The 17,638-nt window shown below is 35.5% G+C and overlaps 1 protein-coding gene across 2 annotated transcripts; it reads right to left on the bottom strand.

Moving 5' to 3' along the window:
• Window positions 1-957: 957 nt before the first annotated feature.
• LOC105038066 (V-type proton ATPase 16 kDa proteolipid subunit) lies at window positions 958-13,156 on the bottom strand. Of its 2 annotated transcripts, none has more exons than XM_010913755.3 (3): window positions 12,953-13,156; window positions 12,562-12,847; window positions 958-1,327 (listed from the first exon to the last, which is right to left on the bottom strand). In XM_010913755.3, exons 1-3 carry the CDS (start codon window positions 13,026-13,028, stop codon window positions 1,195-1,197), a joined length of 495 nt encoding a protein of 164 aa, XP_010912057.3. In that variant the 5' UTR covers window positions 13,029-13,156; the 3' UTR covers window positions 958-1,194. The 2 variants fall into 2 exon arrangements, with proteins under 2 accessions (XP_010912057.3, XP_073106805.1); XM_073250704.1 differs by having other exon boundaries at window positions 12,924-13,055.
• Between the last annotated feature and the right edge of the window lie 4,482 nt (window positions 13,157-17,638).

Below are 17,638 nucleotides of genomic sequence, written 5' to 3'. Positions count from 1 at the left end.
ATGTTTGTAGCTCTCTCCCTATTTTGATATCAGAATTGTAGCTCCATCGTTGATTGAAGGATCCGGAGAAGCAAATTTTCAGAACCCTTCTTGTAAGATGCCTTTACGATATTGTTATAGGGCAAAATGCCAGTAAATGTGCATCATTATTTTAGTTCTTTTTACTTTGTTTTTACTCTATTTGTAGAGAGATGGCAGCTCTTTTTCACCCTTCATTATCCTCAAAAAAAAAAAAAAATCCAAATAAGAACGCTTGCATATCTCTTGAATATGGCCATAAAAGAGTGCCAAAAAAAAAAGAATAAGATGGTAAATATGAAAGATTTTCCCTCTCTAAGTAGCTATAGATATAGCAGTTAAGAGAAGAGATCTAGTGTAATTTTTTAAAAATTTTGAGATATATATGAAAATCCTGATTTTTTAAAAAAATATCTTTATAATTTTCAAATAAGCTTTTTCGACTTTAAAATGAGAAAATAAATTAATAATTTCGCCATCGCCGCAACTAAACCATATTCCAACAAAAATCCAAGTTTTTAAGATTTTTGGGATACAAATGCAAGTGTCAAAAAATTAAAGAGATGCTATTGTAATTTAGCTAAAACTTTTAGATAGCCTTTTCGCATGGCAGAACATCAATCGGACGGAATCAAATTCATGAGGAGTTTTCCTGCAACAGTCATGACAATCACACAATCCTAAGTGTTTCGATCAACCAGGGCCCACTTCTCTGATCAATGCTAGTTTCACTTAGCACAGGCTTTTGGATGACAACTAGTTAAAGACAGTTGGAGCCATCAACACCGAGACAGCAGCCTAGCCTGAAAGCAAATTAGAATAAGCAAGGCCAGCCAGCCTCTTCACCAATCTGATTTAACAGAGACTCTGTCTATATCTCTTCACCTAATTAATTTAGCTGAGACTTTATAATAACAGAAGCAATCTAGACCCATGTCCTTTGCAAAGGGTGCCACATGTACAAGCGTGGCAAAATGTCATTAGCTTGCATTAAAAGCACATAAAAAAAAGGTCACCTCATAGAAAAGACGGCAGGCAAGTCAAACAATCAGAGGCCCCATTCACAACAAAGTCCTTAAATAAATTACAGTATAATGACAAATAATTAGAAAGCTCTGATCATGTCCTATATGAAAATAAGAAGAGCAAAGAGCACATGGCCAGCTGCCCGTGTTCTTAGTCTGCACGGGATTGACCAGCCCGAGATGAAAGGATGATACCGACAATGAGACCATAGAGGGCAAGAGCTTCTGCAAAAATAAGAATTAGAATCATGCCAACAAATAGCTTTGGCTGCTGTGCGTTGGCCCTGCAATGACACATAAACCCAATTATTAAAATATAGTGCAAATACGTATAAAGTACATGTAAAATAACATGTATTGTATCAGGTCCGTACAACATAAACTATTAGGCCATACATATTCGATACTGATACAGATAAGATCTTTTGGCATAACAATAATAAAGAAAAGGCATAAGCCTGCTTTTTTGTGGAAAATACAGAATAATAGGACCTCCCACAGCCATGTTTTCTTCCCTCGATTTTAGCAGCCAAACATAGACAACATTCGAATCATAAGAAAAGGATGTAGGCGGAGCAAAAAAATGTCAAACACCCCAGAAAAATCCCCATATCTGTGATCAAGTAATCGATCACAAATCTAGGAGGAGAGGAGAGCGGCAAGTCTATCTTCCACTTCATTGATGATGCTAACATTGTCGGCTGCAAACGATGATTGACAAATCAAGACAGCGACTCATTTAGCAAGGTGCAAACATGCACGGCAACAACATCAGCCTTCACCACAGGAATAATATATGAAAGGACAAGGATTGTCGTATATGTCAGAATGACTGATTAAATGAACCAGTGATAGGTCTCACTGAGACCCAATGTTGACATCAACATGATCAGTAATATTAAATACAATTACTGACTAGCCTACAACTCCCACCCACCATACAACTACAAATCCCACCTCAACATTTAGGCCAACCCCCTTCAGGCTATAATAACTTGGTCTAAATCATGGCATGTAATCAATAACGGTAGCCAATACCATTCAAGGTGTCAGTGGTGGAGTCATTACAATATCATGAAAAAAAATTTGCAAAGTTTAGCAGAAGATTAATACAATACCATAATGGGTAAAAGGATATGCATATTAAACATAACAACAAAGATTATGCTGATGTCAAGCCAATGAGTTTTGTTTAGGTTTCAACAAGTAAAATCAAATATCCAAAACAATTTGAAGGGGAGATTGCTCATATAGACCACAAGAACAGATCACTAGTTTTCTTTTACAAAAATTTAAAAAAATGTGTATCCCCATTGCACAACACTTCCAGACCATGAGATCTTGGTTGAATAATCATATGTTTGGTGCTTTTAATACTTTCAAAAGATGTCATGTCGAAGTGTCTCTTGTACAGAAGAAGAGATGCTCAGATTTAATTCATTGTTCAACTAAATTAAAATTAAAATACGCCAGAGCTCAGCTCAAAAATGGAATGTTCAGCTAAACTAAAATTCAAACAACCTATATAAATTCAAATCATACTAATTCCAGTTACCTACAACGTTCAGTATGCAACAACCTCAGAAAAATACCTCAACCAATAATAGATATTAGACCCATCTGAACTTCGAGAGGATTGTATCTCATAAAATTTTTATCATGCTAGATGTCATTTTCATGGCTCAACTTATAAACATCAAATACTTTTCACCTTGTATGTGACAACAATGATACAATTGCCCGAAACTGCACCGTTGTTTTTTAGATGAATAATCTGTAGGACAGTATATCAATTTGGCAAACTCTGGTACTGTTATCTTAACCACAAGATTTGTTGATGAACTCTTACATCATAAGCTTCGTCAGTCTTACAATAACTTGATGATCTCAAAACACTCGGTGATGCTTATATTGTCTATTTCACCTGTTACTACTGTTCCTTCTACCCAATATAGAGCCCCATCCACTAAATTTCTAACTTGTCCAAAATGAAATGGACTATCCTGGACGCACTTAGTAATACAATCAAGAAAATGTTACTGATGCTGAATCAGCATGATAATCAATATTTTAACACTGAAGCTATCTTAGATAAGCCAACAAAATACATCCCAATAAAATTCCATCTATAATGTAGTATGACATCAAACAACGTTGATGTAATGATCGCACCATTTGTGATGAACTGATACCTTTTATTTCGATTTTTTTATAGCTTAATGATGTCAAGTTTAATGTCAATATTTCAATATTTTTTTGGCAATAGAAGGGCTACTCTGATAAATCAGAATGGCATCATTATTGTAAAGACATGAACTTTTTGAAGAACATTCCAAAATAATGTCTTGGAATTTCTAAACACACTATAAGCAGTGACCTCACAATGTTGCATCATCAAATATACGAAGATCTAAAATGATATATTTAAAGATAATAATAAAAGCAAAAAAATGAAAAACATTTTTATCGATCAGATATAGTAATTGCATTAATTACAAGTATAATCTAAACAAACAAAGAACACATAAATTTCAAGATAACATGAACATAAAACCAGGAGAAAAGAAGAATCCAACTGTGTTAAGTAAAATAATCAAAATTTCAGATTATAACAACAAATGCCCATTTCCTTCATGATGAACCATATATCATTAAACCACAAAGAGCAACATAAACAAAATATTTTGGCTGTATCTTCAATATTTTACAACACAAATGTATTTACTTTCACCTTAAAGCTGCCACACCACCCCCACACCACCCACCCCACACCCCCCCCCCCAACCCCTGGGCGCCAAAACCAAAAACCACTACCAAAAAAAGAAGGTATCCCTTGCTCCACATTCATCCATCATCATAACTACCAAACAATTTATCAGCAAATTAGACCTCCAATTACAATGAACCACCCAAATGAGACTTGAAAAATTGCAGGTGTGGAATGCTGTTTCCTTTGCTCTAGTGCAATGTGCAACTCTATACCCTGCCCAGCATCCTCTAAGGAGACTTCAACATGTTAAGAACTCACATAAGACCATATCTAAAACAGAACCTGGATCATGTTAATGTAGTTGGGCCTTTAGATATCCTAAACATAAAAGTATTCCCCGTCCATGATGCAAGTGCTGATAAGTCTCACCAGTTTTAATAGGTTACCCATTTCCCTAAGCTAAATCCTTTCACCTACAAATATGACAGGCATTTGATGAGGATTTCAACAGTTTTCAAGACGAAATAGGGAATTAAAGGAGACATCAAAGATTGTGGAACCACATTATCAACCTGATGGCTTCATTAGAGACCGTCAGAGCACTCGGATCATAACCCAAGTCACAAAGGAGTTGCTTTAGAGTCTTTATTTTATTTTATTTGAGGGGGGGGGGGGGTGTGCTATGTGTATTTTCTGTTCTATTTAGTTCTAAGCATGCAATAGAAAACTTTTTTGTCAAGGAAAGGCCAAACCAGCCAGAACCAGGCAGTTCGGGCTGTACAGAATCGACCCGATCAAGAACAAGAGTGGATTGGGCAGTTGGGTCAGTTCAGCCCCTTTAAAGTCTCCTAAACCGCTGCCTTCCGAGCACACCCCCCCCCCCCCCCCCAAAAAAAAAAAAAAAAAGAACCCTATGACTTCTTCTCTTACCCCCTCCCGCTCTACTTCATCTTCGTTGCTTGGCTGCTACTGGACGCTGCAAATGAGAGGGCCAGCAGGGATGTGAAGTTGACCTTTCACGAGATCTATTTTTGTCTAAACTGCTCAAGGATCCCATTTTTTACTTCACTGATGCGGTTGTAGATGCCCTCACTGACGAGGCAGAAATTGAAGGCAACAAGGGAGGGGCCAAGGCTCAGCAGGGCATGGTACATCTAATTGCCAACCATTGAGTGCTTCCTCCACTCATCCCTCTATCGAAAGAACTCCCCTGTTGGCTCCAATGGCTTTGCTTTCACTGACTTCTCTCGTACTTTCTCTCTCTCCCCTCTTTTCCCTCTCCTTATTTTAGTACTCCCCAGAACGACGGACCCATATTGCACTGTGCTGGCTGTCAACCATTACAAGCCCCAATACCAGTTCGGTGAACCTTGTTTTTCGTAATTTAAACCTACATGTGTTAAATTCTAGATGCAAAGGAATGTTACCATTAGCCTTACTTATAGTTGTTGGCTGGCCACTGGAGTTGTCAAAGCATCAAGGCTAGCAGCAGCAGTAGCAGCAGAAGGTTTACTTTTTTGTGCTTAAGCTTTTTCTATGACGCACAAAAAAGGCACATTTTTTAAGTGCAAAAGCGAAGTCTCCTCATGAAGGGTAGGTGAGGTGTGAAGGTGGCAATATGGTGTGCCTTGCACCTTAGATGCAACTTTAACAACATTGCTAGCCACATGGCTCATTAAGATTTTCATTATGCATGAGTTTGCTACTTGGCAGAAAGAGTCCATTTTTTCCCCTCTAAAATGTGGTGCATGGAGCTGGGTGCAAGGTCCATATGAGCGATTCTCTAGTTTCTCAATGTTGTAATCCTCTCTCTCTTCTTTGCTATTTTCCCCGTTGCCTTCAATTCCTCCTTTGTTTCCCAATTGTCTCACAACCTTAAACTGTCCCTCTCACAACCCTAACAGCATCTAACTGCTGTCTCACAAAGTAGCAGCCAACGGTCCCTAGTCCCTACAGGTCCTGTCCAAATAGCAGCCTGTAGTGGACTATTTGACAGTCCAACCAATCCACAACAGCTCCTAGTTTTATTTCCTATACAACCTGATAGCATCAGATATTCGACTCTAATTCATCCTTGCTGAAGCACAAAGCTTTCCTCATTTGCAAAAAAGAAATTCACTTTCAATCACTACATAGATATAAGCCAAATCTGAGTCATGGGGTTTTGGAGAATGATCCTCACACATCATTTGACTACTTAGTTCTCAATTCATTAATGAAGTACATGATCTAAAAGCATGGAAGGGAATGTGATTTATTTTTGAAAAGCAGCTGCAAAATCCTGAAGGAATATGGATCCATTCTTTTGAAAAGTTTGACTCCCTTCAGCAAGCCTGAATTGATGCTTTAATTTGCTGGATGTAAGCTTATTTGCATATGCTCTGTTGACTGATGCTACATTATAGAAACTTGCATGTGTACAATATCTCTTCGCATCAATCCTCCTATCAAGATTACTTTCTAGTTAGTTTTCTGCATATCAGTAGAATTGTATTTTAATTTCAGGTAACTTTACTGGCTTTCATGTCTTTTTCTGTTTCAGGATTAAAACCTGCAGAGTTTCTTCACATGTGCTATCCTACTGCTCATATCTAGAGTTTGCATTAATTATAGAGTAGAACTTCATTGTATATGCATGACATTGCATATTAGGGTTCCGTACAGTTTCTTGAATCAATAAACTTAGATGAAATTTATGAACCAAAACTCCTTAACCACCCTGCTACAAACTTCTTTAAAAGAGACACCTTGATAATTCATTACATCTCAAATATGGAAATATCTTGAACTAGAAACACCTTAAATGCCCAATATTGCTAAATTGATTTAATCACAAGAACATTTATAAATCACATTACAGTTATCATATGCACCTTATTGTGGTAATGCAAATTTGCCAAAGTTCTCTTCCAAAGAGTAGAGATAAACTCTAAGAGTTGGACTTAATTCCATGATGCAATTTAGAACCGAAACCAATCACAACCTCCACCATCACCCCTGCCCCTCACCGCTGACTAAAGCTACCTAATTTATTCAGCTGTTTCTGTTGGCATGTCTTTCCATTTGCTTATCAGGAGAAAGCTTCTGTGGAAGTTCCCCTCGGCCCTTGCTAATGCACTTCCACATCAACATTTTCCTTACATGTCTAGTGTGAGGACATATTACAAGAAAATTACTTTAATGAACTTTAAGTTAGTTATTGTTGGCACTGAAAAATCAGCTAATAAATACTGGCTTCGACAAGTTCATGGTTTACCGGACCTATTCAGAGCCATATTTGTTGCACTATAAAAAGAGGAAACTTCTTACATCAAAGCAACCACATACGCAAACCTAATACAATATATTTTCAATCTCGCACAAATCACTCGAAACAAAGTTTTAGCCCTTCCATTAGCATTGCAGGAACGATTAAAAGAATATACATTTCATTTTAAATTTTGTCCATGGACTTTACAAGGAACATTGAACACACTCCACTGCTAGGCCACTCACTCTAGGCATATGCTAAGCAAGTCCCCTTTTACCTTGCAAAATCTACATTCCCTATTCAATGACAACATAATATTGCTCCTCTCCCTCAGACTAACCGTATTTGCACACAGAACAGCCTGTGCACTTCTTTGAGCCTTTACATCCTAGATATACCTAAAGTTGAATTTAAAAGGATGGATGAATAATAGTCAACACAAGAGAGAAATTTCCCTTTCCAACCAAGTAGAGACCAGTTAAATTCCATAGATGAAACTAAACAATGGCATTATTGTAAAACTTATCAAACTCTCTTATGGCACGAGCCTACCAAAGAATATATGGTATTTGATGTCACTATCAAGGTTCCTACACAAGATGAATGAAATCTCACAAGTTTCCATGTTAATCATTGCAGCTTGAGATTCACGTCCTCTATGTGTCCATTCTCTTTAGGACAAAGAAATAGTCAGAAATATTTAATACAGAATTTTAACTGACTGAGATCCTATTATTCAAGTATATGAGGCCATGGAAAATATTTTAGATTGCACAGATGGTACAACAACAAAAGCTAATTGCATGATGACAAAAGAAACTTCTCATATCAGTCTCATTGTATTCTAGAAATGGAAGATCAAAGGTAATTCTCAGAATTTATTTTATAAAAAATTAACTATTTTTTCAGATAAATGAAATAGCTTTCTTATACATGATAATTTAACATTTTCTTGTATAGGAAATGAGTCAACCCCTCTGAGAATTTCAATATATCTTTTCCTAGCACATCTATTAGGCCATAGAAAAGAAACAAGCTAACATTTTTCTTTTAATTAAAGATCTTTGAACTTATGCCTGACCTAAAGTGCATTGATAGAAATGGACAAAAGCTCTTTAAATCTATATTTAGAACCATGGTTTGCCAAACCGGATCGAATCATCCGGTTTGGCCCGTACTGAGCCAAACGGGTGTGGAAATGGTCCGGTTCGACCCTATATTTCGAATCAGGGCCGAACTGGCCCGAACCGGTCTGAACCTTCCGGTTCAGTACAGTTCGAAGCCAAACCGACCAATTCGGCCCTGTTTCCGATTTTCTTTTAGGGTCATGGGTGGATTTTTTTTTTAATTATCAGTACGATATCGTACCGGCAGGTTACCAGCATGCCGGTCAGTACTGGTTCAACCTTCCTTGTTTAGAATATTTATTTACTGTTGTTTACATTTCAAAAGAGGGACTAAAAATGATACTAAAATGTGTGGCAAAAGATTTCCCAGAAGATTACAGTTAATTCTTGTTATTCTGGAACTTAAAATAACAAAAGAGGAACAGACTGCAAAAAATGTAACCACAATTCAAATACCAAAGAAGGGATCATGCACCACAAGGGTACTAAACTAAACCACAAAGACATAAGTCCACATCCTTTGAACACAACAGAATAAAAATAACAAATAGGAATATGGCTGGGATCTTAAAGCCTCAGAGCTTAATTTGAATCTCATCAAATTTCTTTCCCTCAATAGATGGTCATGACTAACCAACAACTGCAAGGTTCCAGATTCAAATCTGTTGTTTAAAACATCTTTCACTATGCTATAGAAAATGTCTTGGTGCATTTTCATATCCAGATTAAGTTTACAAAACTTAAAGCTTCTTCCATCCTAAACTATATAGATTTTATTCATCTTGCATCAGAGAGATGTTTCTTCAGCCCATGCCAGGGTGATCATTGTCTTATAATTTGTTTCTGCAATACCTCATCTTGGAGATTGTTTTTTAGACACATGCCACCTATATCAGTTGTCTGTAATTTTATCTGCAGTAATTTAACCTGCAGATGTATTTTCTCGATGAAATCCATCATAATAACAAACAAAATCAAAAGATCAGTTAGACGAAATCTGGAATTGGCACCAAACACAAAGCATTCATAGGTGGTCCATAAAATAGATATCCCTCACTGCCTTCCAGAAGTGCGACTCAAACACTTTTGAAAACTATGGTTTGACCTTCTAGACATTTAAACATGACATGACATGGCAGAGCACCCTATGACACTCCAAAAGCGGAGAGTCCTGCTTACATCCGCTAGAAGTGCTGGCACTTGGCACTTTTGGAGTAACCTGTCAAAAATAATTCATTGCAATTGCTGACACTTGGACTTCTTTACTATGTTACCATTTGACAAACATTAGTGAGAAGTGTCCAAGACTTCTAGTAAGTATCATACCTCGCCCCTTTTTTTAACATTATGATGGCAAGAACGTAAGTTTTCTTCACATCAGAAGTACAATTCACTCATATACCTGCTCTGTCATCCCCATATTTCAACATATTTATGTTTTATTTTTATAAATTGTGTTATGCAGAAGTAACCCACTGCCATGATTTTCATAGGTTAAAGTGCCAGACAACTCGGCACCTGAGACAGATTCTTCCAAAAGATTTGCACTCCGATGTAGTTATGCTTCACCTATATACTTAACATAGCAAAACTTGTCCATCTCATTTGTATCACAAAAATACATACATAACCCAGAATATTGTCATATCTTTGTTCCCTCGTATTTTCATAGAGATATAAATGAGAGCCTTCAAGTGAAATCTCCATTAAGTTTGTGAAAGAGAAAGCAAGCCTATAATGGAATATAATGTTGGAACCAAGGAATACCTACCAAGCTGAACCGTCCAGTACAGGACGTACCGAACCGGACGCTGCCGGCAGCCAGCCGATCCGGTTCGGCCATTTTCCCAGAAAATAGGTCCGAACCACACCGAATCGGGCGGTTCGGCACAGTTCGGGCCATACCACCTGAAATCGGGTGGTATGGCTCGGTACGGTTCGGTTCGGCATTGAACCGAACCGTACCGACAAACATCACATGGGGGGTTGGAGGGGTTGTAGTGGGATCTAGGCTGTCATTTAGTGACAACCCAAGTGCTTTGTCTGAGAGATCCGAGAGCTCTCTCAGAGAACTTTCGAGCTTACCTGAGAAGAAAAAGAGATGCAGAAAAAATTAAAAAAAAATTCGTCAAATTGCAGCACTGGTTCGAAGAGACACTGATTTTTGACCAAAAGTAAGGTAATGTATTATTTTTTAGTAAATATTTTATTTTTTACATTTTTGTTGTTTAAAAAAAGATAAAAACGAAGAAATATAAAAATAAAAAGAAATCATGCCAAAATTTTGTGATTTTGGTATGATTTGATTATATATGATAGATCTTTGAAAGATCTACATAATGACACTAAAATCATTGATTTTTATTAATTATATATTTTTTAAATATTTATATATATTTATTCGTAAAAAATTTATTAAAAAAATAAATTCAAAAAAATAAAAAATCAGAGTTTCAGAATCATGTTTAGAATGATTCAAGCTACTTAAATCTAACCTTAAATTTTTTTTAAAATTTTTAAAATTAAAAAATATTTTTAAAATTATTTAAAAAATAAAAAAATATTATCAAATAAAAAATATGTAAAATAGTATTGTATTTTAGTTAATTCAAAAATATTATTTGAAGCATATAACATATTTTTTTGAATTTATAAGTTTTTAAATTATTATTAATTTTTTTTGAATTTATATATGATATTTTTTTTAATAATTATTAAACTGTCGTGTTTTGTTATACTTACAAAAATTTGTAAGAAAAAAAATTCAGAGCGTGACATTCATTGACTTTCATTAATTATATATTTTTTAAATATATATATTTATTCATAAAAAATTATTAATAAATAAATTAAAAAAATAAAAAATCAGAGTTTCAGAATCATATTTAGAATGATTCAAACTACTTGAATCTAACCTCGAATTCTTTTAAAATTTTTAAAATTAAAAAATATTTTTATAATTATTTAAATAATAAAAAAATATTATCAAATAAAAAATATGTAAAATTAGTATTATATTATAGTTAATTTAAAAATATTATTTGAAGCATATAATATATTTTTTTAAATTTATGAGTTTTAAAATTATTATTGAATTTTTTTGAATTATATATAATATTTTTTTAATAATTATTAAACTGTCGTGTTTTGTTATACTTGCAGAAATGAGTAAAAAGAAAGATTCAGAGCGTAATATTGGTTGGAATCATGGCGAGATGCTCTTGACTCGGTATTATTGGAAATACAAATGATGCAACAAGAGTTCAAGGGAGAAGGAATGATTAGGTTGAAGCAGCACCTGACTGGTGGTTATCTTAATATGTCCATATGTCAGAAATACCCACAAGAGATCTGACAATTGATGAAGAAGTACTTCGCTGATTCGAAAGCAGCGAAGGAAAAAACAAAGCAGAAGAGGACGGAAGTGGACCGTCGAGCTGCAGAGCCGTCTTCTTATCACTCTTGAGGTTAGTATATTATTTTTTGTACTTTGTACTTTAAAAGTTTAGATAGCATATTTATATATTTTCTTTTTAATTTTAAAATGATAGAGTTAAAATATAATATAAATAAATATGTATTTGAAATTTTAGATCAAGAGTCCCTGTACCGCTACCAAACTTAAAAATTGAATTCAAATATGTCAATAATATATAATATAATATAATTTTGGGTTATAATTATGAATTAATAATTTGGAGACTCAAAAAAAAAGAAATAAAATCAAAAAAATTAAAATTATGTCGATACCATACCGTATCATACTATACTAGCCTAGTGCCGGTACATGTACCAGTACCGATACAGTGGACTTTGGTTGAAACTCTTGTCAAGTGATAGAATTATTGACAGAGGTATCAGGCTTTTTTTTTTTGTTGGGGCGGGGGGGGGGGGGGGGCGGGTTGGGGTGGTGGGTGGGGCGCAGCGCGGGGGGACCCTTTGATATAACAAGCAAATATTCTAAACCATCAAAACAATCTCATTTGACCCCACTATGACAACAAAACAGAAGAATACTTAATCAGGAGGTCTTCATCCAAATAAAGGAGACATTCAGCCAGCCAAAAAAAAAAAAACTAAGATAGATCTCTCAACTGATTAATAGAAACCATAATAATAAGAATCAGTCTAGATCTAATCCGATCATCCCTATTTTGATAATAAATTTGCATCAAACAAACCCTTGGCTGAATTATTGCTAAGAACAAATAAAACCAGAGCTATAATCCACAACTGCCTTGCAAAACAACAATTTAAGCATTCAATCACATGGAAAAAGAAAGTTATGGCAGGTCAGATCAAACAATATACTAAGCAATCAAAACCAAGCCACTCATTGAAATCAATGAAAAATCTAAAATTTGCAGACCATCCAGACAGAGAGAGAATCGGGTTTTCAAACATCCTAGAAAAGGGGGGAAAAAGAATTACCTGACTCCTGCATCACCGACAATCCCGATCGCCATGCCAGCAGAGAGGCCAGCAAGGCCACAAGCGAGCCCGGACGAGAGGTGCGCATATCCATCGAAGAGGTAGTAAGACTTGGCCTTGGGGTTAATCCCGGTGCTTATGATCACAGCTATGATCAACCCGTAGATCCCGAGCACCCCAGCCATGACAACGGGCACGATCGACTTCATCACGAGCTCCGGCCGCATCACGCCCATTGACGCCACCCCGACTCCACTCTTCGCCGTCCCATACGCCGCCCCCATGCCTTCACATCAAAAAAAAAAAAAATCAAAATTCAAGAAGGAACTTGGAATTGGAGAAGCACAACAATTCGGCTAAACCTAGAAAGGGGATAGAGATCGAGGGTCACAGGAGAAGACGAGCGCTGCCGCGGCTCCGAGGAAGCCAAAGAAGGGGGCAGTCTGGTCACCGCTGAAGTCCGACATGGGCGGAGGGATTGGAGAAACCCTAGATCTTGGCAACCCTAATTTTTGTATCTTCGAAGGAGAGGACTTGGGGATGAAGAGGAGACGAATAGCGTACTGGCAGATGGACAGTTCTGCTCCGAATAATCATTGCTTTTATAGTCATGCCCCTATATTTGATTTAATTTACGTAATTTACCAGCACGCCAATGGAGATTGTATATTTGTATGAGGTGATTTTCCTTCTGTTTTGTTATATATCCCATCTCATCTATCTTACAGTAGAAATCGAAAAATTAAAACGAGACGGACTCCTTAGAAATCCACCTGTCCAATGATATTTAAAGAAATAAAAAAAAAAATTACATAAAACATCATCTGTGAGGTCGTCCATCCATATCTCACTCTTCTTGCTCATCGAGCCATCATTTCCTTTCCGTCCATCCACGAGACCTTTCTCTTCCTTCTCAAGTTTTTTTCTCCTCCTTCGTATTATCTTCAGAGTCAAGATGTCTATCTTAAGTATGTATTATGTGGTTATAGATTTTGTATCAATACATATTTATATATCAATTTATTTATGGATAACTATTAGGTCGCTGCTACATGCATATAAAAAAAAAATTATATATACCATACATATATTTTAAAAATTATATATCAATTTATCTCAATATATATTAATTTATCTAAAAATATATATTGAAGCGTTCATAAGAACGTATCAAAGAAACTTCAATTATATATCAAAAATATATATATTAATTTATATTATATTGAATACGATATTCTGTAAATTATATATCAATTTATCTAGAAATATGTATAGTTTAACGGATGACTAATTTGCTTAATATATATCATCAGATCATTTTTTATGTATCGGTAAATAGAGTTCATAGTCATACGAAGGAAGGGATTCTGTATTTTGGAGAAAAAAGAGACTCAAAGAAGAGGACAGTCTCACGAATGTACAGAGAGAGAACAATAGCTTGATAAGAAAGAATAGAGGGATATGAGTGAAAGGTCTTGTGATCAAGGCTTTGCATATCACTTTATAAATTTTTTTTTGGTTAGGTCACAGGATGGACAAATTTCGTTAACAAGAGGAGTCTCATCCCTCTTTAACTCTTGAGTTTTCACTTTAAGATGGATGCGATGGGATACATGACAAAAAAAAGGAAGACTACTCTATATGACTTTCTCTATCACATGCGCTAAAGAATTTTTAATCTATCTTTTTTATGAGAAATTTTTTTCATTTTTTCTTCTAGTTTCCAACTAATTAACCTACAATAGCAAGTTCATATTGTCCTTCTAACTATTTTATGTGCCTGATACTAGTTATCCTTCTATTGGAATATTTTTAGAAAGATAAGAAAGATAGCTTTTACTTTTTAACTTGTGCGCTTCCCCTATTTTAATTTTATTTTTTCTATGAAGAAAGTGATTTACTTATTTATTTATGTATTTTTGAGGGGTGGGAGGGGGGAGGTTACGAACTTGCGAACCAAGTGATTTTGTTTCATAAAAATACTTCTTAAAGTAGAACTTTAGAAACAAAATTTTAATTTAATGATTACAAAAAAAAGAAAGAATATGAAAAATGCATTGACATCCCTTCATGTTTTAACAAGAAACAAATTGATCTAAAAAATTTAAAAATTTTCAACTAATTTTCCAAATTTATTTTTTGTATCACCATGGCCTGATAATCCAACATATCATTAATAAAGTGACTAGAATAACTAAAATATCTTTGATCTTCTAAAGAGGTTATTGATTTTATTAACTATTTTTGAAGAGAAATTTAGCCAGACTCCCATCTTAATTCCTATCATCCATCACCATCTCCTTCCCCATTCCACTCTAATCTAAACCCTAGTAAACTAATCCTCTAAAGCAATTCAATCATCTTTCATCCGACTAAACTTAGTAATTTTTTGATTTAAAATAGAATAAAAATTCAACAATATGTCATTGTTAATTTTAAGATAATCCACCCATGAATCGCACGCCAATTCTTTTTTTTTACAAAAAAGATAAAAATTTACTACACATTGCAATAGTTTAAATCACTTAAATCCTCAAACAGATAAAAATGCCCCCAAATCTAGTGAAAATCCAACCATTTCATTTTGAATGAAAACTGTTTCATCAAACCCACTCAGAACCTAGAAGAATAATTTGGGAATGAGGATAGTTGAGCTAACATGGAAGATATTGACAAGCTTAGAGATTACGAAGTGGTTGAATCGAAGAGCGCTAGAAGCATGAAATCAACAAAGAAGTTGATAAGCTATGTGACTGCACTAGTTGATTGCACTTGCAAACCCCCTTTGGAAGTGAGCCCACATGGTCGGGATATACATTTAGTCGAGATCTATGCTCGAGGCCCAAGACCCCATCCTGAAACCCTTCATAAGATCCTCGAGCTCTAATGGCATCGTCCCTGCGTGAATCATGATCCCAAAAAAGGGCTCTCTTATCGCTAAAACCTAACCTGGTGGAGATGGAGATTTGATAGCTCATCATGGGTCTACTTAGAAAGGGAGTTTGGCCGACAAGTAAAGGAAAGATCAGAAGTTGTTGGAACTAATATGATGGGAGACTCTCTGATACCTAAGTCAGGTAGTGCTTTAAATGATAGTATGAGCTGATAGATGAGTTATATGTTTGGTGCACACTTAAGTAAGCTCTAAGATCAGAGGATGAGCTGTAACTGTCCTTCTTTTTTTTGGATCCCCTTAATCATGTGGAACATTAACTAGTTTTCTTAATCTGCACAGAATTTAAACCTGCATGCTATATATCGGATTATCATTAGACACCTAATTTGGGTTCTAATTGGTGTTGGACATCAAATTTGGGCTACATCAGGTTTTGCATGGTGAGCATGCACCAACGAATGTGGACTTCTGAAGAGGGGTTGTTAGTGATGATGGCTCCGATAGTGATGCAAGTGTTGAGCCAAAACTCTAGATCCAGCTAGTAAAAGAGGGCCCTAAGGAGCTATAACAAGTGACGAAGGGCCACGACTTCGATTGAGTACCGATTCATTATCAGCACTAATGGGTAACAAACATTACCCCTAAGATTAGGATTTGTGAAGAGGTGGCTTGCCGTGGCTCTCCTCCATTGCTAATGAGATCTGCGTTCGATATGTAGCAAGGAAAGGGAGCCTCTAGAGAGATAAAAGACTATTATCTTATCTAAAACAATAGATTTAAACCCTTCTCTCTAATGCAGGAAAAAGATAACTACGTGATTGCTTAGTGACTCTTCTTTTTTTGGCACCAAAATGTAAGCCCAATGGTAATTAAAGAGAGAGATTTTTCTAGAATAACATAAGCATTGACATATAGCTTGATGATTATATGATAAGGTTTTCTAACAAAGATGGATGGATGTGCCACATTGACACAAAAGGAAGGTATTAGAGGTTAATTGAAAATTTTTAATTTGTAGACCAACATGTTTTTCAAAACTTGAAAGGATCTTAATATATTTTTCTCTAAAATAAAATCTATTCTGGTTAGCAACGACTTCCTACCGCATATGTGAGAAATATAACATTTTTCATTGTATTTTTTTAAAAAAGTTTCTGTATGTGTTTCCCTCCAAAAGGCATCTAATTTTCTACATCAAATCCTATTTGTGAATGCATTTTAGGCTAAGCATTAGCAAAATAATGATGGCTCAATGCTAGAGTTGACAGACTAACAAGTGTTATTGGGTTCAATGCCTCTTCCTAAGATGACTTTCTGGTAGGAGGAAAATGATAGCAAGAAGAACGGCAAACAAAAGGTTAAACTGATAAACAAACATTAAAGTTCAAATGCTTGGAGATGCACCATGCAAGACTCCAAGCTAGAACATTTATTTGCTTTCCCTCATTGAATATTAGAGTATTTGCATTCAGAATTAGAGACAACCAAAGTCCACAAGGATTTTGCTAGATCCTGTCAGACCACGATCCAGCTAAGTGACCGCAACATCATGTATAGATTTCTCCAAATCAATCCAACATGATCCAATCATGAAATTATGAATATCTTGATTGCTTTCAAGCAAATAGAGGAATAATCTGTACAAGTAAATAATATAGTTTCATTGATTTTGTAAACTAACAACCCCTATAGTACCTTGACATGCCTCAACACATCTAGTTGACCACCTCAAATTATTGCTGTAGCATTTTACGCTGGCTGTCTATAATATTTGTAGTAGACTAAATCTATCCAAGAATTTCACATAAAGAATCTTTTTGTGCCTGGAATTCTACTTTTCCAATTTATCATACGCAACCTTTCACCTTTTGTTGTGGGGGATGGGATTGTATCTTTCGCAATCCACCATTGAGTCACCAACTGTACCAATCTCAAAGCACTCGAAACTCTTTTACCCACTTATTTGCACAAATCTCAAAGCAAGCAATGGGTGATCCAATAGTAGATTTGCATAAAGGAAGGTGACTCTTTTTGCACGAAAGATGCAACCCTTATCCTTGTTCTGCACCAATCTGTGTTTATTCAAGCAGACTTACAATAGTATGTTAATAAGTTTTACCTCTTTTACATAAATGACAGCTTGAAATATATCCATAACCAAGAAAATCCTGTCCTAATAAC

The sequence above is a fragment of the Elaeis guineensis genome, chromosome 1, assembly GCF_000442705.2.
Source record: "Elaeis guineensis isolate ETL-2024a chromosome 1, EG11, whole genome shotgun sequence".
Taxonomy (NCBI): Eukaryota; Viridiplantae; Streptophyta; class Magnoliopsida; order Arecales; family Arecaceae; genus Elaeis; species Elaeis guineensis.
This window is presented reverse-complemented; position numbering and strand designations above follow the sequence as displayed.